General features: G+C 36.8%; 3 protein-coding genes across 3 annotated transcripts; all 3 read left to right on the forward strand.

Annotated features, from left to right (window-relative positions):
• The first annotated feature begins 5,714 nt into the window (after positions 1 to 5,714).
• Positions 5,715 to 8,217, forward strand: LOC147315789 (uncharacterized). The gene is made up of 3 exons (XM_086258047.1): positions 5,715 to 5,830; positions 7,408 to 7,583; positions 7,707 to 8,217. The coding sequence occupies exons 1-3, from the start codon at positions 5,762 to 5,764 to the stop codon at positions 8,215 to 8,217; spliced, it is 756 nt and encodes a 251-aa protein (XP_086114173.1). The 5' UTR covers positions 5,715 to 5,761.
• A 7,726-nt stretch (positions 8,218 to 15,943) lies between these two features.
• Positions 15,944 to 18,885, forward strand: LOC147315790 (uncharacterized). Its single transcript, XM_086258048.1, has 3 exons — positions 15,944 to 16,024; positions 17,980 to 18,155; positions 18,288 to 18,885. Exons 1-3 carry the CDS (start codon positions 15,944 to 15,946, stop codon positions 18,883 to 18,885), a joined length of 855 nt encoding a protein of 284 aa, XP_086114174.1.
• Positions 18,886 to 23,691: 4,806 nt separating this feature from the next.
• LOC147315791 (uncharacterized) lies at positions 23,692 to 27,531 on the forward strand. The gene is made up of 4 exons (XM_086258049.1): positions 23,692 to 23,867; positions 26,312 to 26,316; positions 26,619 to 26,797; positions 26,913 to 27,531. The coding sequence occupies exons 1-4, from the start codon at positions 23,786 to 23,788 to the stop codon at positions 27,529 to 27,531; spliced, it is 885 nt and encodes a 294-aa protein (XP_086114175.1). The 5' UTR covers positions 23,692 to 23,785.
• Positions 27,532 to 27,842: the final 311 nt, after the last annotated feature.

Below are 27,842 nucleotides of genomic sequence, written 5' to 3' on the forward strand. Positions count from 1 at the left end.
TATGAGCGCGAGTGTCCGTCACACGTGGCTGGGTTAAAATACTGCGTCCGCTGAGACATCAGTGGCTTCGTTAAATAGCACTATTTTATTTACTCCTAAGAAAATCAGTTTGGCTCAGATTAAAGTTTCAGCGTACAGTAGGTGGATATTGAAAGCCTCCAGCCTGTCCAGAGATGATTATTCTATTCTGAGCTCAGCTGTCTATTAGAATTTTTGGAGTTAATTAAAATTAGAAAAAAAAAATCAAATTCACATCTGATTTGTGTTCTTTTGTTTTTGTTCAATAAGCAGATGTCGGTGTTTCGATCATGTTACGTTGAGAAGTAAAATGCTTGTTAGAAACTATGAAACACATCGTGCTGACTTCTGGGTGTTAGAAGACAATTAATAATGCTCATGAATAAGACTAAAGGCAAGAAGGTGTCCTTTATAACTAAACATGTTAATAGTACCACTAGAGTTTATAACATAGCGCGTGTATTTCAGTAATAGCCTGTATATTTCAGTGTAGTGATGTGCAGTTCTTACCAGTTTGTCGTTCGAACGTCAACACGAGTCGAGATTTCCGAGGAAACAGCTCACGTTGACGTTAGTTCTGATACTCCCTAACTTAAGTTATCCAAGTTAACTTAAGTTATCCAAGTTAACTTAAGTCAAGTCAGATAATTCTTTTGTAATGAAAACGTAAACACTCGCCGGGAGTTACCGCAGTGTCAGCTGTTTAATTCACACAGCGTGTGCAGTAACCATGGTAACAACGGACACTGAGTGGAGGATCGATGCAGGTCAGATTTTGGGAAATATCCCTCATATCTCTGAAACTAAAAAACGGTCGTTCATCAACTGTGCTGATAGTTTTCCAGCAGGACAGCTGAGAGAAGAAAAACTCAAACTGTCGGAGCAGGTTTGATCGTTCAGGTTTAAAATCCACGTTTTCACAGCAAGCGGCTCTGTTCAGGAGAAATATGTTTTATATGTGCACCGTGTGAAGCCTGCTGTACTAAAATCACTGAATGAAGAGCAAACAGTGCGTCGCATTGTCGCGAGAACATGCGTGTATTTATTAAATGTATAAATGTTATGATACTTGATTCTAATCTGCTGCTGAGTCTCTGACGCTGATGGAAACGCAACAAACAGAACACAGAGCAAGAACACCTGTTCAACCAATCACATTCATTCCACTTTGTGACAAACTGAAGCGCTCACCTCGCATCATCGGGTTTTTTCCTTCAGTTTAACCTCCTAAGACCCAAACTCTTTCATGGCAGCATTTTTAAATTCTCTTTGCTATTTGGGCTGTTTGGGACCTGATGAATATAAAAACAAAGAATTTACATATATATATATATTTTTTTTTTACCGGATTTTATCTCTGACAAAAATAAGATCAATATATGAGGACATTTGTTTTACATTTCAATAGAACATTTGCAGTATATTGTCCTTATAAGTGGTTATCAGGCCCTTGTAGAGTAAAATTTTGTATTTTGGTCTAGACATCCCAAAATGAGATGTCCACATATGTGGACGGCAGGTCCTAGGAGGTTAAGTGCCCGTGTGAAGAAATATTTAGGTCTAAAAACTAAGGTCAGTAATGTGTTAGGAAATTACGTTCTATAAATCATTAATACTGCTCTTTGTAAAATGTGTAATTCTTTAACTATTGACAAAAAGTCACAGCATCACTTCAAGGAAATATCACAGTTCTTCATAATTTTCTGAACCAAAATACAAAATGATTGTGTATGAAATGTGTATGAAACGTCTCATATATTTTAACAAAGGGACCTAGGAACTAGAGTACCTGTTTTTTTTAATGTTTTGCATAATTTGATTTCTGCTTTGTATCACTTTTTTCTACTGCTGGTGAGAAGCAGTCGTCTGTTTAGACGTGAGAAAACTGGTGTAATTTTTAGGCTTTCATATCCTATCTCTGTTTCACATTTCAGAGGCCACACTTTCCTACTGAAGATAACAATCTTTAAAAAAAACTATGTCATCAATCAGACATTTGCTGCCACTTCAGCTACTGCTGTCTGTGGGTTTTAATGTGGTGTAAACAGGAAGAATAGGTTTGTAAGGAGCTCATGAAGTTAAAAACATGACTTCAAAAAGTTAGGCTAAATCTGTATATGCTCCATTTGTTTCAGATTATTTCCATTTGTGGATCAATTCACAACTGCTGCTCTAGTGAGTATTTCTATGTAACGGAGAGAAAAAAGGACACTCTGTCCCATGTTTTCTTCCTCCAACCCTGGCAGCAAACTCTGTTCAGTATACAAGGAAATATGAGATGTGGAAGATAAAAATGTTTTAGTGCTAATAATTACATCTATGAAACTACCAGTATTTCAAGTTTTGTTAGCAGATTCTGTACTTGTCTGAATCAGCCGTCTGGTCTGGTGCTGTAAGCACAAGTGAAAGGTAAGAAAATGTGCTGTCACTAATTATCACCTATACTGTACAAAGATGGATAGTTTCTGCAATAAATATAAAAAATAAATAACAATCATTGAATATTTCACGAAATCACATTTGCTTTCATATAACCAAATAGTTTTAGTTTGTGTTCACTAAAAATCAAAATAAATAGACTCCATGTGTCGGTATTGCAGCAGAATTAATGAGTAACCTAATTCTTATTGTATAGAAGATTTATCTAATGATACTAGAATACCTGCTTATATGCTTGTTTTGATTTTCTACACAAGTCTGTGGTTGTGACTTCTTGAATAAGCCATCAGCTGGACCTTCACACCACTGAAGATTATGATAATTAACTGTATAAGAAGGATGGAGTAGCTCCTTGTCATGAAAAAGATCTGTCATGTCCTTAAGAAACAGGAAAAATACACCAAAGACCTGACACACAACTTTTACACATGCATCTGTCTCGATCCATCTCCTGTTCACTGATCCCTCATCACAAATGGTCTCAGTGGGAGGATGGATGTGAAGAAGCCTTTCTTTATTAGGGATACAGGCTAGGCTTCTGCAGTTAAACAAGAACTGTTATGAATATCAGTGGCAACAGCTCTGAATCTGAATTAAAATTTTGGGGATTGAACTGTCATCAGTGGGTTTGTTTGTTTGTTTTTTTGCATGACAATGATCCCAAACACACTGCCAATGAGATGAAAGTATTTGTGAACAGAAAATCACACAGGGGAACAGTATCAGTCATGGACGGACCTCTGCAGACTCCAGACCTCAATATTATTGAAGCAGTGTGACAAAGAAATAGGAAAAAAACACAGCAACCAAGAAAGGGCTTTGATATGTAATCCAAGATCTCTGGAGTAAAACTTCTGAAGATTACTTAAAGAAACAGCAAAAGATTTTGCCCAAAAGAGTTCCAACAGTCCTAAGAATAAAGGTGGTGACACCAAATGTTGCCTTTCCAGCTCATTAGAAACTCTGTTTGCCCTATGAACTGCATTTGTACATAGCACTGTGCTGCCCCTTTAAGGCAGGTATGATAATTTGGCTGTGTTTTTTGTACCAGCAGACTTGCCGTAGTTCTTTTCCACTAAAAACAGCCTTAAAGCTAAACTGTTGTTTTTTCTACTCTTTGTTCATTTGTTCCTGCTGAGCCTGAGAGAGCAAACGCCTGTAAGGAGTTGTTTCTATCTTTCCCACGATAGGTTTGTGTAACAGTTTCGAGTTTTGCGTGAGAAGTCTCAGTGGGAGAATGACTGTGAAGAAGCCTTTCTTAAAGAAGGCAAACAGGGATAAACGGCTGGGCTATTCCAAATTACACAAGAACTAGACTGAAAATCAGTGGTCAGATGGAGTGATGAGTCCAAATTGAAAATTTTTGGTACAGAAATATTCTGAATAAAGGTGGTGACATTAAATAGAGCCTTTCAAAATTATTAGAATTGTGCAGACTCTGTTTTTGCCTTATGTACTCTCATGGATCTCCAGTACTCCTCTGCGTTTCTGCCAGTACTCTCTGTCTCGCTCCATCCTTGGGCTCTTTCTCTTCCTCTCATTCGCTCATGGTGTGTGTCTCTGGATAACCACCTTTCAGTGGTGGGGTCTTCCTGGATATCCGCCCACCTCCTGGCACACCTGGGATAATCAAGCTCACCTGGTGGTCATCACCCAGTCTGCTGGCAGCCTACTTAAGCTGGAAGCAAACCTTCATTCTTTGCCTGAGTGGTGCACTGCCAGTGTTAGTGCACCTCTCTGTCTGGTCAGTCTGTTATATCTCAGAAAATTGTTAATCTCACTGTGCAAAAGCCTGGATGCTTCCCTGCAGTGGTGTTCATGTGTGAGAGAGATTAGTGAGCAAATTTTTGTGTCTGTGTGGATTAAACCCCAGAGACTTGCATTCACCAACAGACCCACTACCTGAAGACAGTTTTTGTAACTAGTTAAACAGCTACGTCCACTGTAAATAAACTCACTGCTTTCCTGTGCTTGCTGTTTTTGTATGTAGCTAATGTATGTTTTCTATATGTTTGTAATAAATCACTCCAGCTTTTTCTATTTGCCAATAAAAATATCAAGAAATGAAGGATGACTCAAAATCCTGTGAAAACATGCCAAATAATCAACATCAGAGATAAAAACCTTTTATGTAACAAAGGTTATTTTTCCTTTATGTTATTTTCGGTTCCTAATGGCTGTGTTACTTTTAGCAACAGCAGTACTGGAGAATGTTCACAACAAAATCATGATTTGTGTTTATTAGTTTGGCTGACTGCTGCTGGCTTCATGTTCGTGGGCTGCTGTGAGTACGAGGTTTGTAAAGTAGGTCACCACAGCTTCCTTGTTTAAGACAAACTCATCACATTACAGATTTTACCCACTGGTTCAGCTGGAAGCAGCCCTGAGACAAGTAAGGCCAAAGTTTACACTTATTCATATTTTCTCTACATGAAAACGAGGATAGTTATGAAGAAACTGACTCATAACTAGAACAGCTGAATAACTACTGAAGTTGTGGTACTAACTTCTTTTCCTTTGTTCTTGTCGTGCACTTCTGTTTCAGTGTAGCTAATGTAAATGTGTGTGCTGGTAATGTATTAAGTTTATATTAAATTATTTGATGGAGACCTGATGACAGATCAGTCATTTGTGTTCACATCTTTATATAAAATAGCAGTAAATACAACAGGTGATCCTGGTGAACACAAAATAACAAAATAGTTACCCATAGAATGCATCCAGTTCATTCAGTACACATACATATTAGACTCCAATGAATGTTCAAAGTTAAGCCTTTAAGGAGTTTACAAAAATTTAAAAAAACCTGCAGAGAGTTGTTGTTATATTTTTTTTTACTGTTTTTGGTGTGTTGGAACATTTTTTGAGGAATTTCTGAATAAATTTTATTCACAATCATAGATTTAATAACATAACAACATGTTTAAATTTGTGCAAATAAAATTTTTATAGACAGTTCTGTACACCTAACAAAATCTGACCAAAATCAGTTAAGTTTCAATCAAGTGCTATCAAACTGGTTTTAAGCCGGTTTTTCTTCATCTCAGCTTTATTTTACAGACGTGTCCCTGTCGGCACAAGTTGAGGCTCTTTCATGTTTTTACTTTCAGCTCAGCAGAAGTTGCTTCTTCTTAACTAATGTCATCAATAATTTAATGTCTAAATAATTACACTAATACTCTGCTGTGTTTTCCTTTACTTGCTATGCCATAAAGTGTTTTACAGAGGAAGAGGTCCTCTTAGATTCATATACAACAACCCCATCACAGAAAATGATCAAGAAGAGCGTTATGTCCTTGAAGTGATGATGTGGATCAACATGTGTGTCTGCCTTCCTTTGACCATACTGATCACCTACTGTGTGTTTTATGCAGTAAGTAAATAATAATTAATATTTATATTTTTTTTTATGAGTCTGTGAGTATTTGAATGATTTTAAGATTTAGAAGAAAGAAAGAAAAACACTGGTAGCGTTTCTAATTATTTGAATTCATCATCATGAAAATGAAATCATTAGCTCCATCCTCACACATATTCTGCACCACATCATTTGTTTGAAGCCAGCTCACCTCCTGCAACCACTTTTCCGAGAATACGCGCTTGTTTTGCGATTCGGACTCCTGACATTTCTTTGAAAGTGGAGGGACACCAAAGTATTTGCTTAAAGGAGCTTGCTTCTTCAACATCTTTAAGAGTTCTAAACAAATGTCTGTCCTCCTCCAGAAAATCTGTAAACCATTTTTCCAAAAAATTAGCTACAGCCAAATGAAAGAATTTAGAAAAATCAGTACAAGGAAGAGAAATTCACAGCCTTATAGGAGACAGAGAAGAAGCAATGAGAGTAATTAAACAGCTGAATTTAGTCACTCAGTTTACGCTAAAAATATGGTTTAATCTGGTACAAAAATACAAACTGGAAAAAGAGCTCGGACTGCTTCAATGGATCGCTTATAATAAGGGTTTTTTCCCTTGTTCTATGGACCAAAGATTTAAACAGTGGATTCCTAATGGATTAACAGCGATATGTACACTAATTAAAGATAGGAATTCTATGAACTTCCAGGAGATTAAACAACAACATATGTAAAACTGAAGTGGCAGAGAGACTTGGGACTGAACATATTTGATGAGGAATGGTCACAAATCTGGAAAACACAGCAGTCAACAACATCATCATTACGTGCCTGAAGATTACATTGCTGGAAAAATGTATTTAGATTTTTTATGACACCCAGAATTAGGAACAAACACACTTCATTACCACAACCGTGTTGGAAAAGCTGTGGAGATGTAATTGTGAATCATTCCCATGTATTTTGGTTCTCTCCCAAAATCCAGAAATTTGAGGAAGATGTTCATTTAGTTATAGGTTAAAATTCTGGGTTATGCTGTATCTCAGTCTTGTACATTATTATGTCTTGGTGTCATTACAGGAAATGTGTTCAACAAAGATAGAGACATATTGAAAATTATGCTTGCAGCCTGTAAATTGGCAATCACAAGAAAATGTACAAGATAGACCCACCATCGCAGGATGAATAGATCAAAATTATAGATGAAATACAAATCATGGAACAATTGACTTAGAGAATAAGGACTCAGGAAGATCAATACCATTGAAAGTGGGAGAAATGGACTGAGTACAAACTCGACAGGATAAAGACCATCACACTGATAATGAGAAATAATCAAATTGTAGAAAAATGGTGACCCAACACGTTCTTTTTTTCACCTGGTTTATTTATTTATTTACCTACTTTTTATTTTATCATTTTTTTCTTTCTTTTTATCTTCTGTTTGTTGTTATCCTTTACCCCCACTGTACAATGTTTAAATAAAAACAATAAAAAGAAAGTTAAAAAAAAAGAAAGTAAAAAGAAAGATATAACATATGTGTGTGAAGGAGAGGAAATAAAGTGGAAATTTAATTTTAACATGTATTTCCTACAGGTGCAAAGAGTTAAGGTCCCCATCATCTCTTACACAAACCTCCTCATCTCCAATCTAATCCAGATGTGTATAATGATTGCTTGGGTGGCGAGAGTGGAACGAAGCATCTGTGTTATGATTCACGTCTCATGTGCTATGGCCAGTCTTTACTTCAAGATGTGCATCGCTTTGGAAAGGTACTTCCATCTGTGTACTTGGATGTCTATGAATGTTGTTTTCTACTGGAAAGCATCATTATTGTCAGAAACATACCATTCTGTACTGTGATAATCATAATATGTTCGCATCCTGTGTTACAGATGTTTCTTCTTTGCCTACCCACTGTTGGACTGCCTCAGACAAACTAGGAGTTCTGTGCTGGTCTGTGTCCTGGTCTGGGCTTTTTGTATTGTCAGTGTTCCTCTTGCCATAATCTTAAAAGAATTTGTACGTTTAATTATTTATGCCCTCCTTCCTGCCCCTATGTCCATCTTCTGCTTAGCCTGGACTTTCACAGCCCTGCCTGCTGCCACCTCAGTGCCCACTGAAGACAAACGAAGAAGTCTGGGAACTTTGGTTCTGTTGTTCTTTAACTACTTTGTCATGATTCTTCCCACACTGATTTTTCCAATTTTAGATTTTTTAGCAGATATAAATTTATTCTGTCTTTTCATTCCAGTTTCAATCTTGTTTCTGCTTTGTCCTTTTGTGGACTTGATTTTGTTCCTTTTCATGCAAAAAGGATGCATAGACAAACTGCTAGTCTGTCTGTGCTGCTGTAGTATGAACATCACTGTATCAGATGTAGCAGCTGATTATCACTGTGACTGATGGTAACACGGAAAGGACAGCTGATGCAGTCAAAGTGAGTCAAATGTAGAGAGAACAGAGAAAATAATCAAACAGCATCCTTTACAAATATTATTTAATGTTGCCATCAAACAACAGATAAATACCAAGAATCTGAGCAGTACTACTCTCAGCTGAAGTGGCTCTGGTTTTAGATTTCCAATTAATGTTGTATTTACTATATATATATATATATATATATATATATATATATATATATATATATATATATATATATATATATATATATATATATATATATATATTATAAGGATAGCATAATATTGTATCTTAGCTCAACAGATCAAAGGAAGAATATAACTATATATATGTATACACACACACACACACACACACACACACACACAACACACACACACACACACACACACATATATATATGTATGTTTTGTATAAAATTGTATATTGCGATACAATAACCATTTTAGTACTGAGGTTGTGCTTGCTGGCTGATTACAGTTAATTTAGTAATGAAGTTTCTACACCACCACTATATTCGAATATTATTGTAAATAACTGGACTGAACAAACACACCAGCTGGTCATGTGGATAGAGGTTTTGTACAGATGAATTACATACATTTCAAGGGAAACATTATTATTAAATGCTTAAGGATTTAATAAAGGTACAAAGAATTGTTGTTGCTCTTTTTGCTGCTCTGCAGTGCATTGTTTTCTTTAATATTTTAAAGGTTTTCTGTATAATTATCTGGGTTTATAGTCAACTGGATTTTTCACTTTTTGTTAAACTTACCATCATTATTGTATTATATATCTTGCAATAATATTACTAATATTAATAACAACTTTACTGATAAGTTTGCAGTCTCATCAAGTCTCTAAGATAAGATAAGATACGACTTCATTGATCACACGTTGGGGAAATTTGTGTGTACAGATAGCAGAAGAAAAATACAGACAAATAAAAAAGAAAGAAGATAATACACTATATACAACGGTAGCATACACAATATGTGATTATGGATATAAATTTAATTATTCTAAAGATTGCTCATCTCTGGGGTTATCAGCCACCTAAAGCAACCTCTAAGATATATATAATAATTTACTTGTACTACGAAATGAACATGCAGAAATATGTATAGAAAGACCTTAAACAGATTGCTTATTGGATATTGAAATTATACATGGTAGCAGTTTCTATTACAGCTTGGTAATAAAGGTGAATAGTAGGATAACAAGGGGGAAACAACAGGGTAATAATCCGGTAATTTCTAAGTTATTACTATGCAACTACCAAAGTAATAACCATGTAATATCAAAATTCTCCTGACCATTTATCAATGGTCATGAGAATGAAGATTGGGGAAACCTGCAGTCAGCTGAGACTGAAGAAGTCACTTGGATAAGTGACAAAACGTTTCTCCCACTGAAAACGCTACGTCCAGATGAACAGAATCAACTTTTGTAGGTCCCAGATAGGTACATTTTTCTCCAAAGCCTAATGAAGGGGGTTAACCTTGCAACTGCTCTAGGTAGGATATTTTATAGCACTTTAGTTTTAATCTTGCAGGCCTGCTAAAAAGGACAGATTATTAAATTTGCGTATCCAAAAATGTTGATCTCTCCATAGGGATTAAACCTGACAAGTTTTCTTTAAGTGCACTGTAAAAAATCTTAGGGACTGGTTTAGGCCATGGATGAGTATAATTTTTTGCCTGGAAAGAGAAAGCAACCCAAAGCTAACTGCCAGGATTACACTTTTTTTTACTGAAAAATACATTAGCCAGATCAAACATGTTGCAATATTCTGACCCTTTCTCAACCTCCACACCAAGTCAGTCGGCCTCAGTTTTTTCCTGGTTTTCCTTAACCTGATTTTCACGTGTCCCCACACTAAAAACAGTCTTCATTGTTCCTCCATGTTCTCTTCTCCCTCCTTGTTATCTTCTTCCTCCTTCTGTCTGCTGCTGTCTTTCTCTCCCACATCCCGCAGCAGTTCATGGCTGTGACATCCCATATGAAAAAGATATATTTAAATCTTATAAAGTTTGCATCTGTCTTGTGTGAAACATGTATGAAAAGCATACAAGAGTGAAAACAGATACAAGATCCCTTGAAAAATTACATAAATGAAATTTGTATGTTTTGGATACTTCCTAAAACAATATATGAAAGTAATGAGAAAGTGGCCGCTTTCATGAGTAAATCATATAAGCCTTCTATGATTCACTATATGAAGTTTGTTCTATTTCTTTTCCACATGGGATGTGCATTCTCAGTGATCCTTTGGGCAATTTTTCTTCAGCCTTGTCTTGTTTTTCAGTCTCTTCTGTTGAAACTTTACTCCATCTGTGGCAAATTTCAAACTCAGACAGTCTTTCCGAGTCCACTCAGACACAGTGATATTGCAGGTGAACTTCCCAGCTTGTGATTCTCCATCCACCAAACTGTTTAATGTGCAACTGCTCCCTTTAACGTTTAGGGCATTTTTCAAGAATTATCTTTCATAATTCTCAGAATGCATTCAGTTTTATTAATTGTTACTTATTTATTCTTATTCTTTATTTATACCTTTATTATTGTTTATCTATAAAGAGTGTTTGGTTTCTCTTTTTTTTTCAAAAACAGGAAACTGGACTTTTTCTGTTTTAGGGTCTTTTAAGGTCTGGCCCGCCAAAAAAAATGTAATAATACTAAAAGGGGTTTTAGTATTATTACATATTTTTTCATTCTACTTTATTTATTTTGTGTCCCCTAGGGGCAGCTGGTGACCTGCAGTATCACCCTCTGCTATCCAGTTTACTGTCTGCACCCTTGTCAGTCTGTCTGGCTGTTACCCCTGCTTCACTTCCTATTCCTTTTCTTACTCATGTCTCACTTTATGCCTCTGACACTTGCAAAATACTTCACTCAGAACATTCAAAATCACTCTTTCCACAGTTTGCAATACTTCACTCAGGACAGTCACAATCATGTTCTCACACAATTTACAATAACACTATTCTATTTGTTGCACTGCCTTATGCGTTAGGGCAAACTCCTCGGCCAGGACAGCTGCCTCTTGTAACGTGGCCACCTTCTGCATGTTCAGGTACATCACTGTCTGCTCAGGAAAACAGTTCTTAAACTCCTCCAGCAATATTAACTCGCACAGCGACTTAAAGTCTACAACACCACTCGCCTGACTCCAACTATCAAACAATATACCCTTTTCCCTTGCAAACTCAAGAAAGGTTTGCGTGGGGGGCTTTCGGAGGGACCCAAAACACTGTCTGTAAGCCTCTGAGAATGGCACTCCATACCTTATCATACACCAAACTGTCCTCAAGGGTGAGAGCTGCACACACCTGCACCTTACCGACCAGTTTACACTGCAGCGGCAAAGGCCAAACCTCTTTGGGCCAGTGCAGGGCCAGGGCAATACGTTCAAACGCATTAAGGGCATCGCTAGATGGGTTGGAGAGTGACCAACCCCCCAACCACAAGAGCTTTCATATCTTCTTTTTTCAGCGACCTGGCCACCACAATACCGTAATGGGGCGGCAACAGCACAGAGATCATCCTTTCAACACCTCCCTAGATCCTCCACTGAAGGCTGCACATTAAAATCCTCTAACCTGAACTGCGCCATAACCGCCACACACCACGAGAATAATCTCGGACAAGTTCCCACTTATGTTACGCCCGCTCCCTTGCGCTGCTCTGACCGGTGGCCACCCCGGGTTTAAGGGAGGGGGCGTAACATATGGCCATTCACTGAAGCGAGGCCTTTCATGCATGTTAGTCTATGGTAGTACTAACAAGTTTCACTCTGGTATAATCCCACACCAACTGGAGATCAGCCACACTCTTAAATAGTGTGCTCCTAACGAGGCCATCAGCTGCAGCTAGTGATGGGCAGCAGGTGTGGCAGCCTCCAGTGCAGAAACACTTCAGGTGTTGCAATCCTTCCAGTGACCCAAAACATCCGGGAACAAACATAAACATAGGCAGGGAGACGGAAGAAGAGGGAGAGAACACAACCAACACTATATACAGAAAGCAATACATTATCAAGAGGATCCCCAGCCCGAGGAAAAACAACAAGACACTTACCTCTCCCCAGAGAGGCAAGTGACGGAAGTGAGTTTGTTTCTACAGCATGTCCAAATAATATATTCAGTTCTCTGTAACTTGAATTTATGTGATTTTTTTTTTCTTATGGGATCATTTAAGGGTAACATATAGATTATATATATTTATATAGATTATATAGATTATAATCTGATATATATAATTATAATCAGATTATAAATATATAGTATATTTGTGTTCGTTCACAATAACATTTCCATTTCCTCTGATCTACTGAGTTTTAGAAATAATATTGTACTATTTATTATGTATATGATATTTATACGTAGCCAAGACAATCCTGCAAATGTAGCTGATTACAGTGATTTTAATAACGAAGCTGCTTTACCACAGGTTCAGATACTGCAGCAGGACAACAACTTCATGTCATCATCTCTCCTTTATTGTTAATAACTGGACTGAAGAGGCAGCAAGAATACTTGTGATGTGGATACGAGTTTTGTACAATGTTGAAATACATAAAGTTTTTGTATCTTCAATGTTTTTAAAGATGTAAAAGAAGACTTTCCTGTAAATAATATATAAGTAATAAAAGTCTATGAGAAAAGTACTTGTTGTTGCTGTTATCTATGATCACAGTAAACCCGTCACCAACACATTTATGTTGTTAGTTGATAGTTTGAACCTTATGCAGATCTACCTTATCTCAATATGGTATCTCAATCATCTGTCATCTATGCAGGTAGAAATATTTCTATTTCTACCTAGCATCACCACAAATTATGACATCATAAAGACTGCTGATCACTGGATTTACAAACAACATAGACAGTCACTGAGCATTTAAATTATTTGTAAGAAGAATACATGGGAACACAGATTATATGAAAAAGATGACTGAAATTTTATATTTTGGGTAGTTTAACAATGACAGATATCAATAAATAACTGTTAACAATTTAGATTTTTTTAAAAGCAAAAAATCAAAAAGTATCATAGATAAAAGCTTTACTTTTCCTTTATTTTGTATTATTAGTTTCATGTAGCCACTATGTTAGGTATAGAAAACAGCACAGATCAACTGATTAGTGTATATGAAACTTGAATGTGGTAATCTTGGGTAAGAAAGTGTTTCTATGCTGAAGAAAAACCCCATCTGCACTTTGAGTGTGACCACATGTCAGTGGGGGTGGGGTGTAAATTAGGCCACCACAACTTGCATGTTCAAGACAAACTCATCATATTAAAGATTTTACAACTGAAAGCAGTCCTCAGGTAAGTAAAGACAATGTTTACAATTATTGTTATTATTTATACGTGAAGAGGAGCATAATTCAATTTATTTTAGATGTATGCATAATTATGAAGAAAAACTTTATAAATAGTGCAATTAAGTACACTGAGATTGTCTGCAGTGAGTTGCTCTTAATGTGAGTGGATATAAATGTGATCACTGGTAATGGACTATTTAATTTTGTTTTGACTAAATGATGATTTGATCAATGTGTTTAGCTGCTGACATTATCAGTTACTAGTTTGTTGGGTATGCATTACTAGTCTAATGAATTAATTCTAAAGTTAAACTTCCCTTTATGAAGGCTACCTTAAATTAGGCTAGTTTTAATTTCTTGGGTAAACAGAATGACAAATATAACAGTTGCTGAAATTTAAAAAGTTACAAGTGGTTGGTTTTTATATTTTTAAACAGAGCTTAAATCAATTTTTTTATCCCCAAATTTATCAGGGATCTTAAACACCATAAAAAACATGAAAGAAATTGCAGTTTTAAAAAGTTCCAAATGTACATTGGAGGCTTGAAACTCTGAGAAGTTTCACACAAAGTAAAATTTTGCATGTCTTTAATTTAAATGCTATACTATATATACTACTTAAAAAAATAGAAGAACACTTTTTAAATGTTTTTAATCAGCGTAAGGTGAGTGCCATGGGGTGTTATTAATCAATGTTAATGAAATTAACAACAGGTGCATTAGAGGGACAACAATGAGACAACCCCAAAACAAAAATGGTTTTGTATGTTGAAGTCACCTGCATTTTATCCGTCCTTATCTTTTCAGTGGATTGGTGCAGTGGCTGCAGTGATGCAGATGCTGTACCGGTCTGTTGTGGTGAAGAGAGAGCTGAGTGTAAAAGCAAAGCTTTCAATTTACGGGTCGATCTACATCCCTACCCTCACCTATTGTCACAAGCTGTGGGTAGTGACCGAAAGTACGAGATCGCGAATACAAGCGGCAGAAATGGGCTTCCTCCAAAGGGTGACTGGCCTCTCCCTTAGAGATAGGGTGAGAAGTTCGGCCATTCAGGAGGGGCTCAGAGTAGAGCCGCTGCTCCACCACATCGAAAGGAGCCAGGTGAGGTGGTTCAGGCATCTGACAAGGATGCCCCCTGAGCACCTCCTGGGAGAGTTTTTCTGGGCATGTCCCACCGGGAGGAGGCCCCGGGGCAGACCCAGGACACGCTGGAGAGATTATATCTCTTGGCTGGCCTGGGAATGCCTTGGTGTTCCCCCGGATAAGCTGGAGGAGGTGGCTGGGGAGAGCGAGGTCTGGGCTTCTCTGTTTGGGCTGCTGCCCCCGCAACCCGGCCTCGGATAAGCGGAAGAAAATGGATGGATGGATCTTTTCAGTATTTTTTTCAGTTTTGCATTTGGGTAGGGTCACTACTGGTTTCATGAGGAAATATCTGGACCCTACAGAGGTTACACATGCCATGCTAAAGTAGTTAGAGGGTTTCCTGGGTCTCCCAAGACAGTATCAGGAGAAAGACAGTTACTCTAGGAAAGCTGGGCAGAGCTGTAGAAGGTCCTTAACCTATCAGCATGACCGGTTTCAGTAAAGAACCGGGTGAGCACTGCCAGAGACCTACAAAATGAACTCCATCACTCTTCTGGTGTGAATGTCTCTGAAAAAACAATCAAAACAAACTTCATGAAGGTAGCATGAGAGCCCAATATACACTAGTGGGCCCTGTGGTCACTGCCCGACACCATGGAGCCCAAGTGGCATTTGCCAAGTGGGGTTTGTGGCAGAGCCACCACTGTTATCCTGTGCTTTTCACAGATGAAAGCAAGTTTACTTTGAGCACACATGACAGGTGTCAAAATGTCTGAAGCCATGGATAACATAATGCTGCCCGTAACATAATTCAGCATGACCGTTTTGGTGGTGGGTCAGTGATGGTCTGGAGAGGCAATGAAGGGACACACAGTCCTCTATGGGTTAGGCAACGGCACCCTGACTGTGATTTAGTATCAGGACCCTGCACTGGTGCAGAGGGTTCTGGGTTCCTCCTGGTGCAACACAATACTCATCCTTATGTAGTGAGAGCAGGCAGTCTTGGAGGATGAAGGAATTAATTCCACTGACTGGACCCCAAACTCACCTAAAGCCAATGGAAAACCTCTGGGTCACTTTCCACCTCAGTGATGCCCTTGTACCCACATCATCCTAGATGTGGGATGAGATTCCCCAGGACACAAGCCATCATCCTATTGTCAGGCATGCATACAAGCATGTGGCAGTATTTTGAGTTGCTATTATTATTGTTACTATTATTATTATTATTATTTTTTTAAAGAGAGTAGAAAATTCTTCTACAGCAACTCCACCACACAGAAAGTCAGCTGGAGATGTGGGGAGTCCTGATATGGATCGAGGTCTGCTTCTTCTTTCCAGTGACCATACTGTTCTTCTGCTGTGCATGTGGTGTGGTACGTAAATACGTCCAATCTTTTTATGTCTATATAAGTTTGTGAACAATTAAAAAAACTTAGCAAAAAACAAAAACAAAACACTAAATTAAAATTAAAAACAAAAAGAAAAGAATAACATATAAAAATGAAAAAAATTAAAAATTAGCCCAGCGATAGACTGCCAGATGTCAGATACGATCCAGCACCCATGTGACCCTGAATTAGATAAGCTGTTGACTCAAAGGAGAAAGAAAATAAACATGGAGTGTTGAGTCATAATTAAAGTTAAGTAGTTACTTTAATCTTTACAAATAAAATCAAAAGTCTGACAATCAAACACTTTCCAGTTACGCTCTGTAGATTCATCTTACTATAAAAGTAGCCCATTGATAGTGTAGGAATAGTAGAATAAAATAATAAAGTCTTACCATATTATATTTTATTGGTGCAGCAAAAGTAAAGGGCAATAATGTCAACTTCACTGAACCAGATACAGTCATGTCATAAAATTAGCACATCCCATGTTAACTGTTGGGCTTTTGACATACACATTCATGAATAAATGAAACTCCTTAAAGCCAATCATGTGCTGACAGCTTCACTACTATTTAGAAATTATTCTCTAAGTTCCCAAAAGTTGATTCTGTTCATCTGGACGTAGCGTTTTCTGGGAGAAACATTTCGTCACTCATCCAGGTGACTTCTTCAGTCTCAGCTGACTCCAGGTTTCCCCAATCTTATAAACAGTACATTTGCATAATGACTGAAACTAGCACCATCAAAGTCATTGATCAGTGGTTGTTGATCAATGGTCATGAGAATTTGCATATTAATGATCAAGGAACTGACCTCCAAGCCCATTGTTCATTCAGTGGTGCTAGTTTAAGTTATTGTGCAAATGTTCTCTAAGGATGAGAGGTTCAAGCACCTTAAAGAAGTCCAGACGCTTTTCTTTCCAAGCTCCTTAGACTACGATGACCTGGATGACTGAGGACCTTCACAGACACATGCAAATGTTCTGTTTATAAAGTCAGCTGAGAGTGAAGAAGTCACTTGGATGAGTGACAAAATGTTTCTCCCACTGAAATCGCTACGTCCAGATGAACAGAATCAACTTTTGGGTATTTACTTACTTGCTAAATTGTGCATGCATCAAGATATTCTCTAAATTCCTGGGATTAATAGGGGGCTATATTGTTATTCTACAGCAAAACAGTCAACACTATCTATCTATCTATCTATCTATCTATCTATCTATCTATCTATCTATCTATCTATCTATCTATCTATCTATCTATCTATCTATCTATCTATCTATCTATAGTGTTGACTGTTCTATATATATCTATATACCTATATCTATCTATATCTATCTATCTATATAGATAGATAGATATATATAGTGTTTTTGGGACATAACATTTTTTGGTTTCTTATTTTGTTACTCATCTGTGTTGCTGTTATAGTCAAAGTAAGCAGGTTGACAGAGTGTGACACCTGCTGTTCACTTTTTGTAACTGCTTCTGTTATTCTTCCTGTTTGTTCTGCATCTGGAGAAATAAGTAGGCTACTGGAGAATAAATTTTACTTACTAATTGGCGTTAAATAAAAAAAATATTAAGTGTATGTCATGTACATTGGCTTCACTGTGGTGAAGCAAGAAGGTGCAGTGCTCAAATATTCATTTTATTTCTGTTGGACATACATGTGAAATTAATTTGATCTTCAATGTGCAGATGTAAGTGTTTGAAATTTGTGTTTATTTTGAGGTGTATGAATAATACACAATATATAAAAATATATATTATAGGAGAAATTGATTTTCATGTTTTCCAACATAAAAGTAAAATATTTATCTTGCTTTATAAGACATAAAATAAATATATTTATTTATTCATACACATTAATTTACACTTATGACTATATAATCTTTATTACTGCATTAATGTGGTTTCAATTAATATTTCTGGCAGGGGCGAAAATATCAGGTCCCTGTCATCTATTACACAAACCTCCTCATCTCCGTTCTAATCCATCGCAGCATGACGTTCCTTTGGTGGAGGACACTGTATGACAACAGTGCATCTTTCTTTTACAATTTTGCTGTGACGGCCAGTCTTTACTTCAGGTTGTGCATTGCTCTGGAAAGGTACCAGTGTGTGTGTGTGTGTGTGTGTACTTGCATCTCTCTGATTATTATTATGTACTCTGAAGGATCACTGTGGTCAAAAACAAACTATTCTGTGTGATAATATGATCATCTTTCTGTTTTGTGTTGCAGGTATTGTTTCATCGCCTGCCCACTGTTGGACTGTTTCAGACAAACTGAGGGTTCTGTGCTGGTCTGTGTTCTGGTCTGGGCCTTTTGTATTGTTAGTGTTGCTCTTGCTGTATTTTTATATGAATTTGTACGTTTAATTATTTATGCCGCCCTCCCTGCCCCCCTGTTCATCTTCTGTCTCGCTGGGACACTTAAAGCTCTGCCTGCTGCCACCTCAGTACCCACTGAAGAAAAACGAAGAATTGTAGGAACCTTGGTTCTGTTGCTGCTTAATTACTTTCTCATAAACCTTCCTGCAGTCATTCTATTACCTGTCAGCTTGCGTCCACGTCGCCCTGAGACAGCTACTGATTTTATCATTATGATCTTTTTTCTGTTTAGTTCATTGTTGGACTTCATTCTGTTTGCCTTCATGTGTAAAGGGCCCATTGACAGGCTGCTGGCACGTCTGTGCTGCTGCAGTATGGAGAGCAACAACACAGGAGATGTGACTGATGTTGGCACAGACAGGTCAGATCATGTAGTCAGAGATGAAGGGAAAGAGGAAACAGGGTCACATGATAGGGAAGATGAAGAGGAATTAGAAAGTGTGAGATAAGTAAACACCATCCAAAGTCTTTCTTCAGCTGAAGCCTCAGGCTGTAAGAATTGTTTTGTTGAGTAGTTGGATGATGTCAGTTTAAAAGTAGAAATTGTTTCATAATTTCTTCTAAAGGCCCCGTGGTGGTGAGGTAGCCAGAAGGACCCGGGTTCATATCCAGTTTGGGGCCTTTCAGTTTGGAGTTTGCATGTTCTCCTCAGGTCTGTGAGCACCCTCGTCAGGTACTTTTAATTCCTGCAGTCCAAAACATTAGGGTTAGTTTAACTGGTGGTCCTAAACTTCCTGTAGGTGTGAAGGGTTTCCTGTGTTAGCTTTGTATTTAACTCCTATAAGGAGGATGAAAAGAGACTGATGACATTTCTTCTGAAGGCTTCTTATATTCAAATATTAATCACAGAAGGTTATTATTATGTTATTGCTTTTTATAAGACATTTAATGATCATATCCAGCTTACATTGTTTTTTTTTTAATATCATACTTAATTATATTGTTGTTTAATTTCTTGGATAACTTTTGTTTTCCCTCACAGTAACAATTTATTTCCCTCTGATCTTTTGAGTTATGACACAATGTAGTGTAATATTAATATTATTGTTGTAAGATGCTTTCTTGGTTGCAGGTTTTTTATGTTCAAAAATTATTATTATTATTTTTCTGAAGTTTGAACTGAAATACCTGATATTTTCCTCATTTGTTAAACTCCTCTTCTTTGAGATATCAAAAATAAATAACTAAATAAAAATTGTCCATGGAAGTTATGATCCTCTATGCGCATTTAAATGAGCATTTAATTTCTTCTTACAGTGACTCACAGATGTCATCAAAACTTCAGAGCGAGAATGCTGAAACTATTGAATCTACTGAACAAAAACCTAAAGCAACTACTAAGGCTAAATTTATTTGTGGTACAAAACATAGATGGGAACAAACTTTTTTGTGATTCAACAGAACTGGGTGGTTTGAGGTAATATTTATTTAGTTTAGTTTACTGCACTGGTGATATGAGACACTGTATTTTTCTTCAGAGCTGTATTTGTGAAATAAAATACAATCTAGCTTGGAAAAAATAGCTTTGTCTAATTTTTTGCAGTTACAAATTGTTCATCCATTATGGGTCCTACATTTAATCAAAAGGCCAGCAGGTGGCAGTTCTCTGGTTTTATAAAGATGTAAAATTAAAGTCTATGAGAAAATTACTTGTTGTTGCTGTCATCTATGGCCACAGTAAACTCCTCACAGATACATTTATGTTGTCAGTTGATAGTTTGAATCTTAAACAGGCCTACCATTTAAAAGTATCTCAATATGTCAGTCATCTATGCAGGACCGTGTTCATGTTGAAATATTTCTATTTCTGCCTGGCAACACCACAAACTGCTGATCACTGGGTTTATAAACAACCTAAAGCAGTCGCCAAGCATTGAAAGTACTTGTACAAAGCAAACTTGTGAACACAGATTGCATGAAAAAGTGTACAGAAAATTAATATTTTAGGGGGAAATAAATCAATACATAAGTGATAACAATTTAGATTTAAAAAAAAGCAATAAATGAAAAAGTATCATAGATAAAAGGTTTAGTTTTCTTTTATTTTGTATTATTAGTTTCATGTAGCCACTATGTTAGGTTTATAAAACAGCACAGATCAACTGATTAGTATCAACGAAACTTGAATGTGGGCTACATCTTGGAAAAAAAAAGTTGTTTCTATGCTGAAAATAAACCATCTGCACTTTGAGTGTGACCACATGTCTGTGGGGGTGGGGTGTAAATTAGGCTCCCACAACTTCCACGTTCAAGACAAACTCATCATATTACACATTTTACCCACAGTTTCAACTGAAGGCAGACCTCAGGTAACTAAAGACAATGTTTACAATTATTGTGATCATTTATAAGGAACATAATTCAATTTATTTTAGATTGATGTTTCTTAAATTAGTTGTCTGATCCTGGTGAATATAAAATAAGTACTGTATTTAGCTGCTGACATGATCAGTTACCAGTTGATTGGGTACACATTCCTAGTCTAAATTAAACTTGCCTTCATGAAAATGACCTTAAATTAGACTGTCTTGATGCATGGTCAATCATCCAGGTAAGTAAATCTCCAAAAGTTTATTCTGTTCTTCTGGATGTAGCACTTTCTGTGGGAGAAACAGTGGACACTCTTTCAATGATGAGGATGTTCACATCCTGGAAAGGGAGGAACGCTGGTTTGAGCGTGGAGTCAAGGAGGCCATTTACGTGAAAAGGGAAAGACAATCTCTGAATCGAGGAGGGGGCCTAAGGGTACATCTGTCACCATCTCACAATGCTGTGATTGCAGCCATTCCCCAACTCACTGTGAATGGTACTCATGGCCATTGATCAGTGTTTTGTAATCAATCGTTATGAGAATTTGCATAATTATGATGAAGAAACTGACCTCTCAGCCCATCGTTCCTTTGGTGGGCTGGTTTCAGTCATTGTGCAAATGGACTGTTTATAAGATTTGGGGAAACCTGCCTTCAGTTGAGACTGAAAAAGTCACTTGGATGAGTGACAAAACATTTCACGGAAAATGCTACGTCCAGATGAACAGAGTCAACCTTTGGAGATGAAATTAGACTGGTTTTAACTTCTTGGGTAAATATAATGTCAAATTTAGCAGTTGCTCAAAGTTAAAACGTAACAATATTTAAAAAAAAACTTTAATATGGGAGAAACACAACTGGACAATGACTTTGGTAACAACATTTAAGTAAAAATCATATGTTAAAAATCACAGATGTTAAAGTTTTTCGATATTTTCTTTTGTTATTAAAACTTGATGCTTAGTCGGTTAGAGAAAAAAAAAAAGCCAATATGAAAAACACATTTTCTGACTGTGGCACTTAGAGTTCATGTAAAACTGATGGTTTTAACAGAGTTTAAACATATTGTTTAGCTCTGAAATTTATATACCTAGTTCCTCTACCTAAGAAGTTATCGGGGATCCAAAATACCATAGAAAATACTAAAGAAATTGCAGTTTTAAAAAGTTTCAAATACACATTGGGGGTCAGTAACTCTGAGAAGTTTCTCACAAAGTAAAAGTTTGCATCTCTTTACTATATATTCAGTTCAGTCGAGTTCATTTCTTTTTTTATTTCAAACATATACATTCACCAACGTTTCATAAAATCATTCCATACAGTTGTTTGAAAGGGAGTAGGCAGAAGTATATACTTATTTAGCCCTACCCCCTCAGGTTTACATCCTCATCATCTAAATTTGAACAACAAAAACGTATACAATGCCTTCAACTTAGAACATAACATCTTAAAAAAATATTTTCACATGTTCAACTAAAACTATATTTAGATTTGCTAATTTGCAGAAGAAAATAAACATGAGTTTGACTGCTGTCTTGGGTTAATTGCATTTTCTTCATTCTTATACTTATTTAATATTTCTTTTTTGAGTTTTATTTTAAACTGGTTTATATCACTACTGACCTTTATTTCTTCTTTTAACACATTCCAGAATTTAACTCCAGCTATTGAAATAGACATCCTTTTCAATGTTGTTCTGACTCTTTGTAATTTTAAATTCCACTTCCCTCTAAAATTATGCCTCCCTTCTCTTTCTAAGAATTCTATATTATATATACGAGTTTAAAAAATTTAAAGAACACTTTTAAAAAGTCTTCATCGGAATATATCATCAGAGAAGCTAACTACAACATTGATCTGGTAAGTTGAGTGGCGTGGGTGTTATTAATCAGTTTCGGCTGCTTTGGTCTTAATGAAATTAGCAAAATGTGCATCAGAGGGGCAACAATGAGACAACCACCCCAAAAAATGGTTTTGCTGAAACTGCAATGAAGGGACACACAGTCCTCTATGGGTTAGGCAACGGCACCCTGACTGTGATTTAATATCAGGATAATATCCTTGGAACCCAGCCCTTGCACTGGTGTAGTGGGTTCTGGGTTCCTCCTGGTGCAACACAATACTCGGTCTTATGTAGTGAGAGCAGGCAGCTCCTGGAAGATGAAGGAATTAATACCACTGACTGGACCCCAAACTCACCTAAAGCCAATGGAAAACCTCTGGGTCACTTTCCAGGAGCTCAGTGATGCCCTTGTACCCACATCATCCTAGATGTAGGAGGAGATCCCCCAGGACACAAGACATCATCCTATTGTCAGGCATGCATACAAGCATGTGGGAGCATTAATAATTACTGAGTATTTTGAGTTGCTGCTGATGAAATGGACTAGCCTGATGCATAAGATTTTAATTGGATTTTCATGGTTTGTTTGAATTCAGAGCTTGTTGACAATTGAATTTCAACCAAATAATTTAGCATCCTTTTGTCACGGCCTGGGTCAAGGGACCCAGGGCTCATTTTTGGTGTTTTTTGTCTCTTCCCTGTTTCTGGTGTGTGGATCAATATTGAAATATCGCTTCCTCCGGTACCAGTTATTTATGTTCTAGAATCGATTCTGATATTAAAATATCGATATTTTAATAATTTGGGATAAATTTTTAGTTTATCATTAACAGGAACCCAGTGGAAATAAACTATATCATTCAGATCATCTAAATTGGAAGGAACTACTTCTTCTTCTGCCTTTCATAGTCATATGCGAAATACAGCTTTTTTTGTATTTTTGGTGTTTTGTTGTCTCTCTCCTGTTTCTCCGTCTAACTGTGTGTGACTTTTCCCACACATGTATTTTAAGTCAAACGGGAAAAAAAAATATGAGTTTGAGGAGGGTCATTTGGAGGAACTCAGTGTTTTTCCAGCATTTAGAGCAAACCAGTGAATCACTTTCACCACCTGCTGTTTCACATATTTTTTTTTTTCAGAGTAGAAAATTCAGAGTAGAAAATTCTTCTACAGCAACTCCACCACACAGAAAGTCAGATGGAGATGTGGGGAGTCCTGATATGGATCGAGGTCTGCTTCTTCCTTCCCGTGACCATACTGTTCTTCTGCTGTGTGTGTTGTAAGTATGTCACAATGAAAAAACAAAATTAAAATTAAAATTAACAATAGAATAAAATATATTAAAAAAGAAAAGAAATAAAAATTAGCCCAGCAAAAGACTGCCGACCTGCCTACCTTTGGCCCAGTGACAGCTGGGATACGATCCAGCACCCACATGACCCTGAGCAAGATAAACAGTTGGGTAAAAGGAAAAACTGAAATAATAAATAAATAAACATGGACTGTTGAGTCATCATTAAAATTAAGTGATTGCTTAAATACTCACAAATAAAATAGTCTGACAATCAAACATTTTCCACACTGTAAAATATAAGTTGTTGTTTCAACTTAAAAATATGATGTAAAGGGCTGCCTTAAAATTTTAAGTTAAGTCTACACAGTCTCTTCAAGGTAACGTTCAAGGTAACTTTATTTCCAGGGTCCAGGACACTTCACCAAAGTATTGCCCCCCACAGCTGTAGCAGCCACTGCAGGCACTTAAATATCCTAATATCTCTGCCATTACAATATACAATGTGAGAAATCAAACGTAAAGCTGAAGTGAACAGTACAGCAGCGAAATGTCAAAGACCCTGGTGAAGACATGAATAAACACAAGACACTAATAATATCAATGCTAGCTTGCCAGTTAATTTCTCTAAAACCCAGACCATCTCCAGTGTCAAAGATCTTGTAATAATACATTTGGTGTAGAAAAAGTACACATGTTATCATGTGGCATCTACAGGGAGGAGGGAGTTAACCCTTTGAGTTAAAGCTGAAAGTCTGCACTTCAATCACCACTTGATTGTTTCATTTAAAATCCACTTTGGTGCTGTAATTATTAAATTTACTAAAAGAAACAATGCTAACCCTCACAGTCTTGAGAGTCTGTGAGGGATCTTCCTTTAGAAAATGATTATTGGAAATATTTCCAAAATGAACTTCCACCAAAATACAACAGCCTGTGAACTTGAAAGAAATTTACAAGTACAGAGACAATATGAAATAAGCTTTATTAATTAGCTGAGTTAGCTTGCTAATATTGCAACAGTGTTTGAGTGCACAACCTTAAAGCTAGCGGCACAATACTTATGATTTGGTCAGTGCCACATTAAACCCATAAAAAAGGTCATATGTCAGTATTAGGTATTAGGTCAGTATTAAGTTTGGTCATGACACACAAGCTGGACCTTGTCGGCTAAAGTTACATTAGCTAAAGCAAACATTTCGGTAAAAGAGAAAAACCCGCGTCATGCCATAAATTCAAAACATGTTCCAACTTTTGTAGCTCTCTTTCCTTATAGTTATAATCAATGTTACTCACCTTGAAAGCAGATTCCAATGAAGACGATTAGAAAACGTCCAAGTAATGTGAGCATGTGTGTTTTGTGCATTTTATGTTCAATATAGGTATTTGTTGTGCCTGAAAATGAACAAATAAATGAATGAAATGAATGAATGAATGTCGTTAACCGCCAATTCCCCATGATGCACCTCGATAGCAGTCACGTGGAATCCTGCTGTGCTCAACTTCCCCACATTGTCAAGTTCACATAAGTTGCTGATTTAGCTGGACATGAGTTTTTAAGTTAGCTTTTTTTGGTGTAATTGGGACGTTTTTATTTTGTAATTCTATGTTATAACAACAACTTCAGTCATCTATTGTCAAACTGATATAGAATAATATGTTACAATAACAAACATCTAGAATTACATTTTACAGTGCAGTTACACTCTGTAGATTCATCTTACTACAAAAGTAGCCCATTAATAGTGTAGGAATAGAGAATAAAATAATAAATTCTTAACATATTATTTTATTGGTGCAGCAAAAGTAAAGTAAAAATTTTAATCATTCAACTTCACTGAACCAGATACAGTCATGTCATAAATTAGCACGTCCCATGTTAACTGTTGGGCTTTTGACATACAGATGAGTGAATAAATGAAACTCCTTAAAGCCAAAATCTCATGTAGACGTTCAACATGTTTGCAGTTTGGCTGAAGAAAAAAACACATGTTGGGTCTAAATTTTAGCCTCACATTTTTAGACCATTCAGTGACCTCTGCACCGGACTATATTGTTATTCTACAGCAAAACAGTCAACACTTAATTTTTTTTAGATATGTCTTAAGGTAGCTGTGATCATTCTCTGTAATATTCTCAGTAACTGCAATATATAATTCTATATACACTGTTTTTTGAGAGATACCAGGTTTTTTTGGTTCTGGTTGTCACTCATCTGTGTTGCTGTTATAGTCAAAGAAAACAGGTTGACACAGTGGGACGCCTGCTGTTCACTTTTTGTAACTGCTTCTGTTAATCTTCCTGTATGCTCTGCATCTGACCTTTCTAAATCCTGGAGACCAAATTTTACTTTCTTATTGAAAAATTAAATTAAATTAAAAAATATTTAGTATATCTCCCGCACTTTCGCTTCACTGTGATCAGGCAGGAAGGTGCTGTGTTTAAATATTCGTTTTGTTTCTGCTGGACATGCAAGTCAGATTAATTTGATATTCTAGGTGCCGATGTGAGTGTTTGAAATTTGTGATTATTTTGAGGTGTATGAATAATTAATTCAAAACAATACATTGTAATTATTATTATTTTTCATCTTTTCCAACATACAAATAACTTACTTTTTAAGAAGTAAACTAAATATATTTTATTTATTTATTTACTCTTCATACACATTAATCTACACTTATGACTATATAATCTTTATTACTGTATTAATGTGGTTTCAATTAATATTTCCTGCAGGGTCAAAGATATCAGGTTCCTGTCATCTATTACACAAACCTCATCATCTCCGTTCTAATCTATCGCAACATGATGTTCTTTTGGGAGGAAATACTGCATTACAACAACATTGCACGTTTCATTTACTATTTTGCTGTGACGGCCAGTCTTTACTTCAGGTTGTGCATTGCTTTGGAAAGGTACCAGTGCGTGTGTGTGTGCATGTCTCTGAATATTATACTGAACTATGAGGCATCGTTCAGAAACAAACTATTCTGTGTGATAATCTGATCATCTGTCTGTTTTGTGTTGCAGGTATTGTTTCATCGCCTGCCCACTGTTGGACTGCCTCAGACAAACTGAGGGTTCTCTGCTGGTCTGTGCTCTGGTCTGGGTCCTTTGTAGTGTTAGTGTTGCTGTTGCCATAGTCTTACATGACCTTGTACGTTTAATCATTTATGCCGCCCTCCCTGCCCCCCTGTTCATCTTCTGTCTCGCTGGGACACTTAAAGCTCTGCCTGCTGCCACCTCAGTGCCCACTGAAGAAAAACGAAGAACTGTAGGAACCTTGGTTCTGTTGCTGCTTAATTACTTTCTTATAAACCTTCCTGCAGTCATTCTATTAACTCTTAACTTGCGTCTACTAAATTTGACTTTTTATTCACCTCACTCTGTCACAACTATTGATTTTATCACTATGATCCTATTTCTTTTAAGTTCATTGTTGGACTTCATTTCGTTTGCTTTCATATGTAAAGGACCCATTGACAGGCTGCTGGCACATCTGTGCTGCTGCAGTATGGAGAGCAACAACACAGAAGATGTTACTGATGTTAGCACAGACAGGTCAGATCATGTAGTCAGAGATGAAGGGAAAGAGGAAAGAAAATCCCAGAGTAGGGAAGATGAAGAGGAATTAGAAAGTGTGAGATAAGCAAACACCATCCAAAGTCTTTCTTCAGCTGAAGCCTCAGGCTGTAAGAATTGTTTTGTTGAGTAGTTGGATGATGTCAGTTTAAAAGTAGAAATTGTTTCATAATTTCTTCTAAAGGCCCCGTGGTGGTGAGGTAGCCAGAAGGACCCGGGTTCATATCCAGTTTGGGGCCTTTCAGTTTGGAGTTTGCATGTTCTCCTCAGGTCTGTGAGCGCCCTCGTCAGGTACTTTTAATACCTGCAGTCCAAAACCTGCATTAGGGTTAGTTTAACTGGTGATCCTAAACTTCCTGTAGGTGTGAAGGGTTTCCT

Source organism: Aulonocara sp. 'chitande type north' Nkhata Bay, linkage group LG13 (assembly GCF_057382095.1).
Source record: "Aulonocara sp. 'chitande type north' Nkhata Bay isolate Kocher_YH1m ecotype deep benthic linkage group LG13, A_spYH_male_GT1.1, whole genome shotgun sequence".
Lineage (NCBI taxonomy): Eukaryota > Metazoa > Chordata > Actinopteri > Cichliformes > Cichlidae > Aulonocara > Aulonocara sp. 'chitande type north' Nkhata Bay.

Excerpts from the sequence above, each read along its gene's own strand:
- LOC147315789 (XM_086258047.1), top strand. The coding sequence starts at position 5,762 with ATGATGTGGATCAACATGTGTGTCTGCCTTCCTTTGACCATACTGATC. Across the intron at positions 5,831-7,407 it reads CCTACTGTGTGTTTTATGCA|GTGCAAAGAGTTAAGGTCCC; the intron begins GTAAGTAAATAA and ends TATTTCCTACAG. Across the intron at positions 7,584-7,706 it reads ATGTGCATCGCTTTGGAAAG|ATGTTTCTTCTTTGCCTACC; the intron begins GTACTTCCATCT and ends CCTGTGTTACAG.
- LOC147315790 (XM_086258048.1), top strand. The coding sequence starts at position 15,944 with ATGTGGGGAGTCCTGATATGGATCGAGGTCTGCTTCTTCTTTCCAGTG. Across the intron at positions 16,025-17,979 it reads TCTGCTGTGCATGTGGTGTG|GGGCGAAAATATCAGGTCCC; the intron begins GTACGTAAATAC and ends TATTTCTGGCAG. Across the intron at positions 18,156-18,287 it reads TTGTGCATTGCTCTGGAAAG|GTATTGTTTCATCGCCTGCC; the intron begins GTACCAGTGTGT and ends TTTGTGTTGCAG.
- LOC147315791 (XM_086258049.1), top strand. The coding sequence starts at position 23,786 with ATGGAGATGTGGGGAGTCCTGATATGGATCGAGGTCTGCTTCTTCCTT. Across the intron at positions 26,798-26,912 it reads TTGTGCATTGCTTTGGAAAG|GTATTGTTTCATCGCCTGCC; the intron begins GTACCAGTGCGT and ends TTTGTGTTGCAG.